This window comes from Eutrema salsugineum, unplaced genomic scaffold, assembly GCF_000478725.1.
Source record: "Eutrema salsugineum unplaced genomic scaffold, Eutsalg1_0 scaffold_3, whole genome shotgun sequence".
Taxonomy (NCBI): Eukaryota; Viridiplantae; Streptophyta; class Magnoliopsida; order Brassicales; family Brassicaceae; genus Eutrema; species Eutrema salsugineum.
Window position 1 is genome coordinate 14,625,929 of NW_006256756.1, and position 15,770 is coordinate 14,641,698.

The following is a 15,770-nucleotide window of genomic DNA, read 5'->3' on the forward strand; positions in this document are numbered from 1 at the left end:
GAAATCTCAAATAGAGAAATCAAGGCAATTTTGCAGAAAACAACTGCAGTTCATCGCAAGGATTGGTCTACCAAGCTTGACGATGCATTATGGGAATATCGAACAGCATTGAAGACACCATTAGGAACAACACCATGTAACCTAGTTTTTGGAAAAGCATGTCACCTTCCAATAGAACTCGAGTATAAAGTGCAATGGGCTATCAAGGAGATGAACATGAACACGAAAACACCTGGAGAAAAAAGACTACTTCTACTTCACGAGTTAGAAGAAATCTGACACAATGCTTACGAAATCTCGAAGACCTACAAAGAGAGGACTAAAGCATATCATGATAAGAAGATTATTCATAGAAATTTTGCTCCTAATGATAAAGTTCTTCTTTTCAATTCCTGTCTTAAGATTTTTCCAGGAAAAATACGTTCAAGATGGTCAGGACCCTTCAAGATAAAGGATATCAAACCATACGGAGCCATTGTCCTGTGGGACAAAACTGGAAACTCATTCACAGTGAATGGACAGCGTGTAAAGCCATATCTGGCTGAAGAAAGAGAAGACAAAAGAGAAGTGATGTTTTTGATTGATCCATCATCGGCCAAGGATGAGTCAAGGAGTGTCACGCCCCCGGTTAAGTCTAATTGAGCAATAATGTCAAGCTACCGACTTGTAACAAACGCTTAGTGGGAGGCAACCCACTTGGTATTTTATTAATTTTCCTTTGTTCTTTATTTTCTATTTCTATTGCTTTGTTTTTGTTTCATTTAATTTCAGGCTATAAATAAGGAGGAACGAACACAAAAGACGAGCAGCACTCTCCAGCACGATAAGTACTCTTAAACATTTTAACTTTTCTATTTTCTTTACCATTCTTTCCAAGATTTATCACACTGAGGACAGTGTGAAATAAGTCTGGGGGAGGATATTCATCCATTACTAATGAAATTTGATTTGTTTTGAGTTTGTTTTGGACACATAAAATTTCTCAAAAAGTTTTTCAAAATGTTTTACTTAAAACTTTTCCCGGGAAATTTTTCATAAATTTTTTCAAAAATCGTTTTCAAAATGTTTTTCAAAAAGTTTTCAAACCAGGAACACAATAAACAATACTATGATGATATAGACCAGTGTGCTTCTACGTTATTTCCTTGTTTTTTGCTTTTTTTGTGATTTAGGCGGTAGCTAAGTACTTGCATTACGAAATCCAACCAGAGGACTTCTATTCATGGAGATTCTTTCTGATAGGATATACTAGCTCATTTTATATGGACTTAATTTTGACTTAATTTTCTCATTAAAGCATTAGATCAGGGAAACAAATCATCCATTCAGGACGCCTTTATCCTTTTACCACTCTTTGTTGATCCTGAATGGCTAGTTCATCTTTAGCTAGTTCCCCATCGAACCTAACCTCTTTCAAACCACATGCATTCTTGTTTTTCATTCTCCTATATGCAGATATGTGCAAAAACGTCGGAGATAAAGAGGGTAAACGCGGTTTTCAGTCACTGAAGATGGAGACCTGCGATTTCATTGTAATGATTCAACAAAAGGAGAAAACTCAGTTTGCCTTGGAAAAACTTCAAAATCTTGGTAGAATTTCATCCCTTAGACTCTCTCTCTATTTAAAGGTTTTTTCCCAAAAAAAAAAAAAATTTATGAGGGAAAGGAAATTTAAAACATTAGAGAGTCTAGGAGGATTGAATTTTATCTTTGAGGCAAGCTAGAGTCTGATTATTTGGAGTTTTGGAGATTATCTTCATGATTCTCGGAAAATATCTAAGTCTGGGGGAACAGCTGTTTACAACAAAGGAGGAAGATTATGCAACAACATTTGGCAAAGGAGAAGTGACTGAAAATTAGCGATCACCAACAGGTCCTTCTCTCTCTTGCGGTTTTGCATAATATCTTGCATCTTCTAGATTCTTCAGGTAACCCGAAACACTTTAACTCCACCACCTAAAAAGCCCTTAATACCAAACGCCGTCTACCCTGAATAATGACTTTGATGAGAACCCACAATATACTTAATGAATGTAGAGAGCTAGTTGACTGGAAGTTAAATCTAAGTGTGTAGATTTTTGCATGACGGACTAATGGACTAGTTTGCTTGTATTTTGGTGAGAATTTTCTAGACTAGATCCAAATAGATGTTTCACGATATTTATGGTTTAGAAGGACAGTCACTGAGATATTGTTTAGTTCCTGCGATTTTTAAAAATTCTTTCCTGGCTTGATCTGAGTTTGTTTGAGGACAAACAAAAAGGTAAGTCTGGGGGAGTTGATAACACCGTATTTTGACCATTTTTATGGATCATAATTATGTCTTATGCAGGTGTTTTAACTCTGTTTTCAATGGTTTTTAAAGTGTTTTCAATGTTTTAGAGCTTCAAAAGACTTTTCAGGAAACTTGGGAAAAAGATATGCAATTTGGAACAAATGAGCAATTTTGGATAAATGCAGACCGTTAGAAGTATGACAAGCGATGAAGACTTTCTCACCGTCTGATCACCCCCAAAATTTGTGAAAACATAGAGGATACAACCAGCTTTCTAATGCACTTAGTTTGGAGACAATCCAACGGTTAGATCTTCAGATACTCCCGATGCAAGTATGACAGAAAATACAGTTCCGGAAGAGAGCCACGAGCCGGGACCGCGGCCAACACCTATTTCCCCGCGGGTACGACTATCATGACCGCGGCCAGACAACGTTCACTTTCCAGAAGACCTAATTAAAGCACAAGTCGATTTCCTTTGTTATTTTTGAAGCCCTAAGTGTCCAGGACAACTCTAGAAGCTATAAATACTCTCTTTAGGTCATTCTCAAGGGAGGGATCGATAAAAACACATACTTAGAGAGAGATAGATTTTCGTGTAACCCTAAGGAGGAGCCGCCGTCTTCGAAGAAGGAGGAGCCACCGCTGGAGTGCATCATCGCGCCTCCGTCCGCTTCTCCGTTCTTCGTTCTTCTTCCTTGTTCTTTTTAATTTCCAGCAACTTTTAATACTCTGTGATGATTTTTTTACAATATGTTTGAGTAGTTTCCCAGTTGGGTTTAAAGGGATTGTTCAAAGGGAATTTCGTGAGCCTTTGCTTATGAATCGATAGATTTAGGATTTATAATCTTCTAGATGTTCTTCGTTTGCCTTTGATTTTACTGCATGATTCTTTGCTGGCCACTTAGTAGCCGATCTGATATGATATGTTGCAAAGGCTTTCATTGATTGTCTGAACTAGGGTGAAACGAGAATTGATTTTATAGGAGTGGAAACGTACCTATAATTGAGTTATGAATGTTGATGAGTCTTGTTCTGCTATTGCATCTTCTCCCTTCTAGGATCAGAGTGGAAACCTACTGATCAGGGTTGCGAGAGATAGTTGTTTAGTGCTGCGAAAGTAGGCTATTCATAATTCCGTGCCTCGAGTTCTAGAACATACGTAGTTGATTACCTTTATCATTTGATTTAAATCGACATAGCCTATTCCATGAATCCCTGCGATACCCTTGAGCCCCAACGTTTGTTTTCCATTACTTACAACCTTCGATTTTATTTGGCTTTCATTCGCTTATTACCTGCTTCCATTCGCCTTTGATTTATTTTCTTAATACTTGCTTTCATTCGCTTTTGATTTTAATTGCTTTTACTTGCTTTGCTTTTTAGTTTAGATTTAGTGACAACCAAAAACCAAAACCAAAACCCAAAACCTATTTAGTTGTAATCTGATTTAAACCAGATCAATGGCATGACGACTTCAATCCATTCTCCTTCCCACCTTCGACCATCCGCCATCCTCTACCATCACCACACCATCATACCATTACCGAGAGATCCAGGTAAGTTTTCTTTGTCTTTATCTTTTCAATTCATTATATACTTTATTTCTCATCCTTACTCTGATTTATCTCACATCTCGGCAAAATGTGATTTAAGTCTGGGGAGGATTTCATCTCTTTCTAATCACATTTCTTTCATGAGTCTTTTCATTCAACATTTTTCTTTAAAAAAAAAACAATTTTTCAAAGTATAAATACTTTTTGAGGGAATGATGACAAAAATTTATGATGATAAACCAACCTGTATGCTTCTACACTTGTATGACAACTCTTTTTTGTGGTTAGTACTAGACTAGGCGGTAGTTAGAGTAGTTGCAATACGAACTCCCACCAGAGAACTTCCATTCATGGAGATTCTTTCTGACAGGATATACTAGCTCATTTTATTTGGACTTAATATTGATATCTAATTTTCTCATCATTGAATTTTAGGCAGGCATCATGTTATACATCTAATACATCTTTTTCTCATTTTTACTACTCTTTGTTGTCCTATATGGCCAATTCATCTTTAGCTGGTACCATACCCTTAACCCAAAACTTTTATTTTCGAACTTCATGCATTCTCTCTTAGTTTCAATTAAGACGACATTAAAACCATAACCATTTTACTCCATCACAAAGAAAACTATACATTTCCTTATTCTCTTTCATCTTCAATCTTAACAAAAATTAAAACAAAGAATGTCTCCTTGTGAAAGAGTTTCCGATCTTCAGAAGACAAATGGCGGATATCGTATTTGTGTACAGATACTAAGAGATTATTATGATTATACTCTCTTCGATCGACCTAATCAGATATTAGTTATTGCGGATGAATTTGTAAGTTTTGGAGGTTTGAAAAGATTTACCGTATATATGTTTTAGGAATGTAGTTGTTAATTATTTATTTTTATAAACCGTGTAGGGCAATCGCATCCTGTCTACTATATGATATAATGGCAAAATTCGAGTATGAATTGGTTGAAGGAGATTGAATTTTTCTTGGCAATTTTGAAGTTACTGACAGAGTGATTCGTCCAAGTATATCATCAAACAACTATCATATACATTCCTCAAGGAGACCATTGTTGAGAAAACCGATCTGAAGTCTTCCAGAGATATATACTCTTTTTATGCATTCATAAATATTTTATATAGATTTATTCATACATATAGATATCTTGGTATGTTTCTTACAAATTTTTATTTTAAATCATTTTCTAAGGAACTCCAACATGAATTTAAAGGCAGTCCTTTATTTTTGCAGTTGATCTTCTCGGTGTTGTCACATTTGTTCAGAAACTTCAGTTAGGAGTTTCTATGTCTGATACATCGGAAACACCCATGCAACGTCCACTTATTCGTTTTAAAATTCAAGATTTCAGGTCTGTACAACTTATCCTCAAAACATCTGTTATGTGTCTATTGTTTACCAATTTTAAAGTATATTACTAATGTTCTAAATGATTTAAATATACAGTGGAGAATCTTTGAAATGTATTGTTTGGGATAACTTGGCAAGAAAATTTGAAGAACTTTGGAGGAATCGTGAAAGGTCTTCTAGGCATACTATTGTATTGCGATTTTTCTCTTTCACTAGATGGAGAGGTAACTAAATAGTAACTACCTCATTATTTGATATTTTTAATTAATTACAAGTTTTACATATATATTTCTTCCATACACTGAGTATGTCTATGTAATTAGATAAATGGATAGTTGAATCAGAAAGATTCATATCTGATATTCTCGAGGATCCTCCTACCCCATAAGTGGAAAGAGCAAGGTTGAAGTATGTTTATTCCATTTTTGATATTGTATCCTATATATATATATATATATATATACGTATAATGATCAAAAATCCTAATATTATTTCAGGCTTGCAACTTCAATTGATTTTACTCCGGTCCACGATGAATATGAAGACCAGTCTCAGTAAAAGGGATTATTGTTTCCTATTTCTTATTTTTATAGTGTTAAACTTGGAAATCTTAACTTCTATATTATTCTGATTGAGATAACTTATCCAATGACAATATATATATATATATATATATATATATATATTTAAAACAATTTTTGTGTTAGCATTTTTTTGTGAATCGTACTCTAATTGTTTTCAACAAAAAATAACTATGATATTAAAATTTTGGTTGGTCCGTGATATTTTTGTTTGTATTAAAAAATAAAGTACATAAATTCTGGTATTGTACTCTCATTAATTATTTATAATTAATGAAAGGAAGTAATTGACTTAATTAAAGAGAAGTAGTCAGTACCAGATATGACATTTTTCTACCATCTTCACATATTTTTATATATATATATTTAATCAATATAAAAGTCAAATATACATATGAATTGAATGTAACCAATTTGGTTTGTTCGTAAGTCACTTGGTGCAATAAATGTCAAAGGTTCCAATTTATTCTAATTTTACGAAACGACACAACCTTTCGAACTCTATACTTGCTTTGCTATACATATAAAGGACCAAGTAAAATAACATCTTGCCATCTTAACTAAAAAAACCTAAAGTCCCAGAAACCAACCACTTTCCTCAAGCATGCCTCGCTATTGTACCCTTGAGTATCTTTCTCCCACAAAATCTGACTCCATAATTCTTATAAAAGTTCTACGAGTTTGGAAACCCTTCAACTACCGTAATCAACGCCAGGAATTGCGTCTTATCCTCGGTGACGAAAATGTAAGTTCATCTTTTTGAAGTTTTTTTATTCTGTTGCATGTGATGAACATTTAAACACATGAATCTCTGAAATGATTACTTGGTTCACGAATTTAGGGCTACAAAATAGAGGCATCAATAGATCAGGATCTTATTTCTTTGCTCGGTCCAAAGTTTAAAGAAGGAGAATGGAATTATGTCAAATTATTCAACGTTGTCAATACGTTCAGATCTTTCAGAAATACTATAAACTACCACTTCATCAACATGAATGCCGATACTATTGTAGACAAGACCTTTCAAGTCAATCTTAAGCATATGATAGATTTTATGCCATTTGATGCCATTATCGGAGGGAATTTCCCTATTGAGTACTCTATCGGTTAGGCTTCTCACCTTTATTCAATTAAAGAATTATTATAAATATTGTGTAATGAAATTTTTGCTTTGTAGAATTGATCAGTGTAATCATCTATGTTGATGATGAACTAAGTACTGACATTGATGACCCCTACGAGATGATTTTTGGACCTTCTCACAAATTGGACATTCAGATAAGGGACATGAAGTAAGATGTTTTATATTATCATCTATATATGTAAAGGTTAATGTTGTTGTAATATAATTGTTTGGTTTAGTTATGTTGATATGGACATTTGAACTCATTGGGAAGACTGCTCTGGATTTCTGGAAGAAGTGGGAAGATATAGGTACTTATCAAACAGTCTTTACTTTGCGGATGTTTCGTCTCACCTATGATTCTGAAGGTTAGTAATTAAATTTTATAATCGAGTGGAAACATTCATTTCCAATTTGTTAATATGATAATGTGGCTTCTAACATGTGTGCCCTTTATATTTTAAAATCATACAGGGAGATCTCGCATAAGGAATACTGGAGACCATTCTGAAATACTTTTCAATCCTCACATCAAAGAGGTTTCTGATTTTCTTGACTGGTAATTATTCTAATTGGTATTAAAATATATAATATGTTTTATGGTTTATTTTAATCTTTTTACAATTGTTAACTTGAAATCATTTTTGGTCAGACTTCCTTTTACCGATATCCATGAAGATCTGAGCCGGCCATAAGTTTAATCCCTCTTATGTACTTATATTTTCCCGTAACTGTTAAACGTTCTCATTATGTAATATTTTCCCATAAAACTTGGATGGATTTGAACCTACTTTTATATATTTGTAATGAAATATTTATTACTTATTTATGGTAATATATAATTACCAATTTGCTTATGTCCTTTAATATTATTGTATTTATTGTTTATATATTTTACATATATATATGTATAGTTTTGGATATAACATATACCATCTATATATAGAATCCATTTGATTTTAGAAAGGTTACTTCTTTTATAGACATTTTCTTCCATCGAATATTGCACATTTCCATAACAATAAGACATTGCCAAATTCTACTACTACAATATAGTAACAGCCATTTTTTATATTATGCCAATTTTAATACCATAACAATTTATGTAAGTAGACTTCGACATTTACATTTATTGCGAACCTTTATGAATTTCCTTATTTATAATTATGCCAAACGATGCAAATATAACGCTTCTTATAGGCAATTTCATCCAATGCTCACTATTGATGTATTAACAATTTTACGTGTAAGAGTAAATTGAAATTAATTCCGACTGACGTTTTCATTTCAGTTTTGACAACTGACGTTAAGCTTTTCTCATAACATTTAGAGTTGAGTGTGAAATATTATATAAATTATCGATGTTTTAATTTTTGTGGATTATAATCAGTGTAGCAGATGAGCTTATAATCTTACGAATCAATACACACATATGAGAAAAGTTTTAAAATAAATAATTTTTATTTGAATCAAGATAATACAACTTATTGTAGCAAACATGCTTAGATAATTCCAATAAACAGAGATAATTTTAGCTAGACTCCAAAGTTTCTCCTTCCACGTTTATTCTTATGTGCCTATAAGATTCAAAAACATATAATGTTGTTAACTTCAAACATATTAGTTAAATAAATCAATGTATTAATGGAATATTAACAGCTTACCCACTCCGATGTATCTAGGTAGCGGATCTCTGTCTTAGCGAAGCCGCATTCTATACATTTCAAACCTATCTCCAGATCTAGATAGAGATCGTGTTTTCTTTCCTTGCAATATTCCTTTGGATCATCAGTCGATATTTCTCCATCACACTGCAGATATTACATATTGGTATAAACATCCAATAATACAGAAATCCTTAATAAAACCGAATAATTTAAAGATTAAATTACCTCAGAAGGAACCTCGATGGCCTTCGCAGTTGATTTGCTCAGAAAATCATTCATCTCTTCCCACATATTTGTTTCCCCCATCTTTGATTCAGAAATTGGAGGAGGTGATGGTTGTTCTTCCACACCAAATCTCATGTTCAATGGTGGTGGATTAATTCTCAATAATTCGTTTTCATCATAACGTTTTTCTTGGTGATTCTCCATTTTTGTCTAATCTCTTATCAGGCGTTTAGGGTTGCAGAGAAAATTTAAGAAGTATGTTTTTAATCGAAGCAACTCTTATTTTATATAGGATAAGGTAGTTAAAAAAATATTCAATGTCACCAAATTTCTATGTTTTCTTGGGAATACTGTTTCAACCAACCAGTTTGACTTTTTAACTTTCGCTTTTGATATATGGACATAATATTACACAAGTCTTCTGCGTCCAATTCACACAACTTAGCTGATACAAAAATATTGAAATGTTTGGATTTTTCTCTTTACAGTTGTATTTAAACCGCAATATATGATAACATAATATTGTGCTCCGATAATTTCGAACTAATATTGTTATGAAGCAATTATGTATAAATTGAATTATCTAACCATATATTCAAGATTTTTATTAAATATAATATGAAGGATATTTATATATTGATATTACTTTCTAAAACCATATGCATATTGCAATCTTTAACGTATTCGTATATTCATTTTATGCTCTATTTAATCCATCTATATATTCACATCATACTTTTGTGAACTGCAACTTCATTTGTTACACTGAATAAAAATTCTCAATATTCTCTATTTCTACTGCTATGAACAGGATAGGTAAGCCTTATGCGTCCAACTTTAATCTATTAAGAATCCTTTTTGACAGAATTATAGAAAATTACCCTTTATAATTTATTATAATACATTATTTGTTTCCTTTTTAACAAGTTCTTTATGATTGTTTTCAGAAATTATTCTATTTCATCTACCAAGAACAAATTCTTCCAAGCGAAACAAGGTCGACAACTAATGAAAAATACAAAATTTATTGTTTGGATGGAGTGTAACAAAGATATACGCAACTGCCAGATTCCTGCTCTACACTGAATTTGTCTGGAATGCCACATTGCATGTGTGGAGGCCACGGGTGAAGTGTTCGGGAAATCTAACTATTCTTCAACAGTATTCAATTTCAATTTGTGTGGAATGCCACATTGTATGAGTGGAGGCCACGGGTGAAGGGTTCGGGAAATCTAATTATTCTTCAACAGTATTCAATTTATGATGGAGAGATTTTTTATTTGGGTTGTCTGTTGAATATCATTATAAGTCTTTGCAGTTATGAAGATATCCGAACATTTAATGGTGTTGTATACGACACCTTCAGGGAAGCTTGCAATGCAATGGGCTTATTCCCGGTCAATTAGATTTAAATGTCTTTCTTAATTTTAGTTTTAAAACTGCATGCTGAATCTTTATTTCAATTAATTACTTTCGTTTTGTTGTTTTTTAATTGTCTTCATTTTCTACAGTACTTTTCATGTTGAATATATAAAATACCAAGGTAAATCATCTACTAAATACTACATTTGCAACAGTTACATATTACATAATTAATACAAGAGTCAACCGATTAAAGAATTATAAAATATAGCGTAACTTATAATTTATAATTTAGTGAATAAACTGTTACCATTGTAAGTTTAAAGTATTGTCGATGCGGATTAATCGTAACATAATTGTTTATATGATAAATTATATCTCAATTTTTGGAAATCTCTCATAAAATTTAACAATTTTTAAAATTTCAATTTCAACTGAAATACATAATATAGATAAATCCGATTTTTTGTTATTTTAGATAATTGCGAATGAAAAATAATAAATCTAACTATCCTATTATGAAAATCGTTCTAGATTAACATTTCCACTCTCTATAAAAAGGTTTGTATTTCTTACACAATATTGGTTCTCATTCCAAGTAAATAATAATTTTCTACATAACTAGAGTTCTTTCTAAAATTTCCAGTGAATAATAAAAAATCTACAATAGCAAAAACTTATGGAAAATGTTATACATTTCTGTTTACCTACTGAGCAAAATTACTTGTATCTCACTCTACAAGAAGTACACAGTCAATGCTCTATCAAGAATTTAGTATAAAGTACTAACGGTATACTTCCTGTCAAAAGTGAGCATTCACAAGTAATATACTTACAATAACTCTGTGGCGACACAATAAATAAAACTACTTCTTCTGATGTGATTCTTCACAAATGCACAAGAAATATTATGTAGGAAAACATGTATTTTTCTTTCATGTAAACATATTTTTTGTACGTCTGTGAGAGGACCACATCAGAATAATAATTATAGTATGGGTTGTGTTTAAGTGAGTAATTGTTTGCTTGGTTAGTTGATCAAAATTCTCTTCTGGTGTGTATATATAAAATTCTTAGAGAGTGATTCCTCATTTTTCTTCCCTGTGTTTCATATTTCCAAAAAGTCGTTTATAATTAAAACATATTAAATAACATTTGACTGATTTCGAAATAAATGAATACATCTACACATATAATCTATAAAATATGGTCATAAATGTCACATTTCGATGAATAACTTAAAAACATAAAATTAATGTATATATTCATAATTATATGTATTCTTTATATATACTTTCTTCATTATACATACCTAATTATAATTACATAGAATTTATAACTGCAAATATGAGCCAATTTTAAGATACAATCCAATTCTTATACTAATAACATACCATTCGGCCCAAAATTAGTAACAGTGTACCCACACACTGTAAACTATCAATATTATAAAATTAAACCCAATAAACTTAACAATATATTCAATAAAATTAAAATTTTAAAAAAGCGTTCAAGCCTGCACATGCATGCTGGCCAGTATCCTAGAATAGATAGATTATTGAAAATATATGTGTCCTGTGAGGTTAAGTCACAAAAGTAAAAACGTCCACATTTGATTCTTATCCAATCGATTTTTAAAAGTTTCACTTCTAAGTACCCATCGTTAACAAAATCCCGCAGTATCCGTTGTATGTTGCTGGCAAAATGAACAATGATTCTTCAAATTTATTTATTTATTTTTTGGTAAAAGAAATTTATTGCGCATCAAGTTCTTGGTTCATCACATGCGTGGAGTTTGACTTCTTAATTAGCTTCTTGCAATGTAAAGTTCTGGCTACTAAAAAATACAAAAAGTATGCATGAGTTTTGTAGTCCAACTTCTTGTTGGTCACGTTGGTCTTAATTGGTTGATATAAATAAGTATACTGTTTGAATACTGATATTTTAACACATAATTGGCAGTTGTGTTAGCCTTTATTTATGGAGTTTCTTAAGTCGGACTCCTTTTCAGATAGTGGGTGAAGCAAATAATTGACTTATTCGGAAAAAACAAGGCGTTGTTTCCAAAATCTTATCTAAATAAAATCATCATTTTAATTTAAACACACAATTCCACATATATACAAGGTTACATAAGTTGACCACGCATAATACTACTCATTTTTGTTTTTCATTTGATATTCACCGCATTAATATTAAAAAACACATCGACTGACTCTCTCTTTCGCTTAGGACTCTCTAATACGCTCAGAGTCTTTGGGTTTTAGGAAAGTAGAGCTTTTGGCTGGGTTTTTTCCCCTTATTGTCCGAGATTTTTTGAATTATAACAATATTGTGGTAAATCTTTTGGAAATCTTTCTGTTTGTGAGAGGTTTTTTGCTAGGTCTGGCTAGTTTCTTCAGTGGCGCCGCATAGCTTTGAAGAACCCTAGTTTCAAAAAAGTTGGAAAACAAGGCAGGAAGTGGTTCAATGGCGAACATTGATGACGCGTTGCTGGCTTTAACTCTAGAGGAGGAGGAAGACGTTCCTTTCATCCTGCCAAACCACCCGAAATACTGTTCGAGTGAGAAGAATGTCATGAGTATTATGGGACGAACTCTGAACCCAGCGTGTCAAAATATGGCTGATCTTATTCTAGATATTCCAAGGAAGTGGCAAGTGTATGATAGGGTGCGAGGTGTGGCTCTGTCTTCTGACAGATTCCAATTCATTTTCAAATATGAACACGATCTCGAAGAGGTTCTACGGAAGCATGTCTGGACCTTTAATGAATGGTCTGTTGTGATTGATCGTTGGGTGGAAAAGCCCCCGGAGAATTACCTGAAGTTTATACCTGTGTGGATTCAGATCAGAAACATTCCTGTGAACTACTATACGGAAGCTTCTATCTATGATCTGGCTGATATCATTGGGGAGGTAAAGGAGATTGCCTTTGATTCGGAGAAACCACATAGCAGAGATTACGTGCGGGTGAAGGTAAACTTTGATGTCTCACGACCGGTTCGTAGATCGAAGGCGGTGGTCCTACCTACTGGGGAAACTACCACCATATGGTATGACTTTGAGCGAATTCAGAAGAGATGCTATCATTGTCAACGGTTAACACATGAAAAAGATAAATGCCCAATTCTGGTAAACATGAGAAAAGGAAAAGCAGAGCTCCGAAGGGCAAATATCCTAGCAGGCAAACAGAAGAGGGAATTGGTTTTAAAAGAAATGGACCCGCTGTTTGGGGTGTTAACCGAGGAGCAGGTTGGAATAGACCCTGATTCGGGTAGAGCTAAGATTAATGAGGAGGTGCTGCAGGAGATGAGGACCTATTTACTGGCTGGGGATGGGAGTGACAGGAAGGTTAGAGAGGAAAGAGTAAAGCGATCGATAATGGAACTGGCGAATAACAAGCGTGAACAGAACTCGGTTCTCCGATTGGAAGCTGGTCTAGTTATCACTTCCTCTCTGGATAAAGGAAAAGGCCCTGTTTACGACCAAGAGACCACGAGCAAGAAGACTGCGAACAGCAACACTGGTATCTTGGGGGACAAAATGATGTCATCAGCTATTAATGCTGGTTTGGCGATGAGACGTGTGGCTGGAGTCCATGTTACTGCATCGGAAAGACTGGTGGAGCCGATGGGATCTGAGAACTCTGTTTTTAAGTCATGTTCTAATGGTTTTGAGGTTGGATCATCGGAGGGGTCCTCCTCTGGGCAGAGAGTGAGGCGGTATCAGCCTCGGAGGAAGAATGCGACTGATAAAAAGACTGTCACGAGAAAACCGAGAATCACCAAAGGTGGATCGAATGAGGTAAAAAACCCTGAGGCCATTGGGGTATCTCCGCAGAAGAGGAAAGCTGAAGGCGTGAAGGAGGTGAGTGGGGATGTGAGGTCAAAAATCGCTAAGCGTTGTGGTCCCGAATGAGGGACTGCCGTCTGCTCAATGAGCCTCTTGAGTTGGAATTGTCAAGGCTTGGGCGGGGCACAAGACTTGACAATTCCCCGTCTCAAGGAGATGCGTCAACAACATTTCCCTTAGATGTTTTTCTTAATGGAGACGAAGAGATGTAGAGATGGTTTGGTTGATTTGAATGCTTGGTTTATGACAGGGTTATAACGGTTGACCCTATTGGATGGAATGGTGGCTTAGCTCTTTTCTTAATGAATAATGTGGCGGTCGATGTGTGTTTTGCGGACAAACATCTGATCGATTGTTATGTACAGTTTGGTTCATTCAAGTTTTTTGTTTCCTTTGTTTATGGAGATCCAGAGGTGAAGGGTCGTCCGCATGTGTGGGAAAGGTTGATGCGGATTGGGGTGCATCGGAAAGAAACCTGGTGTATGGTTGGTGATTTCAATGAGATCTTGAATAATAGTGAAAAGATTGGCGGGCCAAAGAGAAGTGATGGATCCTTTAAGCCGTTTGTAGAGATGCTCCAGGCGTGTGAGATGACTGAACTTGTGGGTTCTGGTGATGGCTTTACTTGGGCTGGTGTCAGGCAAAACCTTTGGATCCAGAGTAAATTGGACAGGTGTTTTGGCAACAAGGCTTGGAGAGTGCACTTCCCTCAGTCGAACCAGGTTTTCATGGAAAAGTTAGGCTCTAATCATAGACCGGTCCTGGTGAACCTGATGAACAGACAGTCCGAGGCTAGAGGCTCTAGGCTCTTTCAGGTTTGACAGACGGTTCATTGGGAAACCAATGGTGCATGAAGCTATCCGTAAGGCGTGGATGGGTACTCATCAAGTGACTCCCCTAAGTTTGATGGATCGTCTTGGAGCTTGTCGGAAGTGGGTGAGTAGATGGAAAAGGGAGCAGAAGAGTAACTCCATGGATAAGATTATGAAGTTGCGACATGATTTGGAAGTGGAGGAATCGTCCTTCTTCCCTCGAATGGATTATCGCAGAACACTTAAATTGGAGATTGCTAAAGCTTACCACGAAGAGGAGAGTTTCTGGCAACAGAAGAGCAGAGACAAATGGGTTCAAATGGGAGATAAGAACACTAAGTTCTTCCATGCTTCGGTTAAATCACAACGAGCTCGCAATCAACTGGAATATTTACTTGATGACCAAGGCAGGAAAGCCACATCTGGTTGTTCGATGGGGGCAGTGGCTAGCCAATATTTTCAGGAACTTTTTACGTCGTCACGAGTGGGGAATATTGGGAATTTCTTCAGTGGATTTACTGCGACTGTATCTAGCCAAATGAATGTGGCCTTGATTAAAGCTGTTTCGAAATTGGAGGTAAAGGAAGCTGGTTTTGCGATTAATCCTTCTAGTGCACCAGGAATCGATGGAATGAATGGTCTTTTCTTCCAACATTATTGGGGAATTTTGGGACCGCAAATTACAAAGGAGGTGCAGAGTTTTTTCGAAACTGGGGAATTTCCCATGGAGTGGAGCTACACTCAAATATGCCTCATTCTTAAAGTGACTAAACCGACAAAGATGGTAGACCTGCGGCCAATAAGCTTGTGCACGGTGCTGTACAAGATTGTGTCAAAAATATTAGTTAAGCGGCTGCAACCATGGTTACCAAGTGTTGTGTCTCCCACACAATCTGCATTTGTCTCTGAGAGGTTGATCTCTGACAATATCATTGTGGCCCATGAGAT

General features: G+C 34.8%; 1 protein-coding gene across 1 annotated transcript; it reads left to right on the forward strand.

Moving 5' to 3' along the window:
- The first annotated feature begins 12,627 nt into the window (after positions 1-12,627).
- On the forward strand, positions 12,628-14,076 carry LOC112085466. The gene has a single exon (XM_024154682.1). The coding sequence runs from the start codon at positions 12,628-12,630 to the stop codon at positions 14,074-14,076; it is 1,449 nt and encodes a 482-aa protein (XP_024010450.1).
- Positions 14,077-15,770: the final 1,694 nt, after the last annotated feature.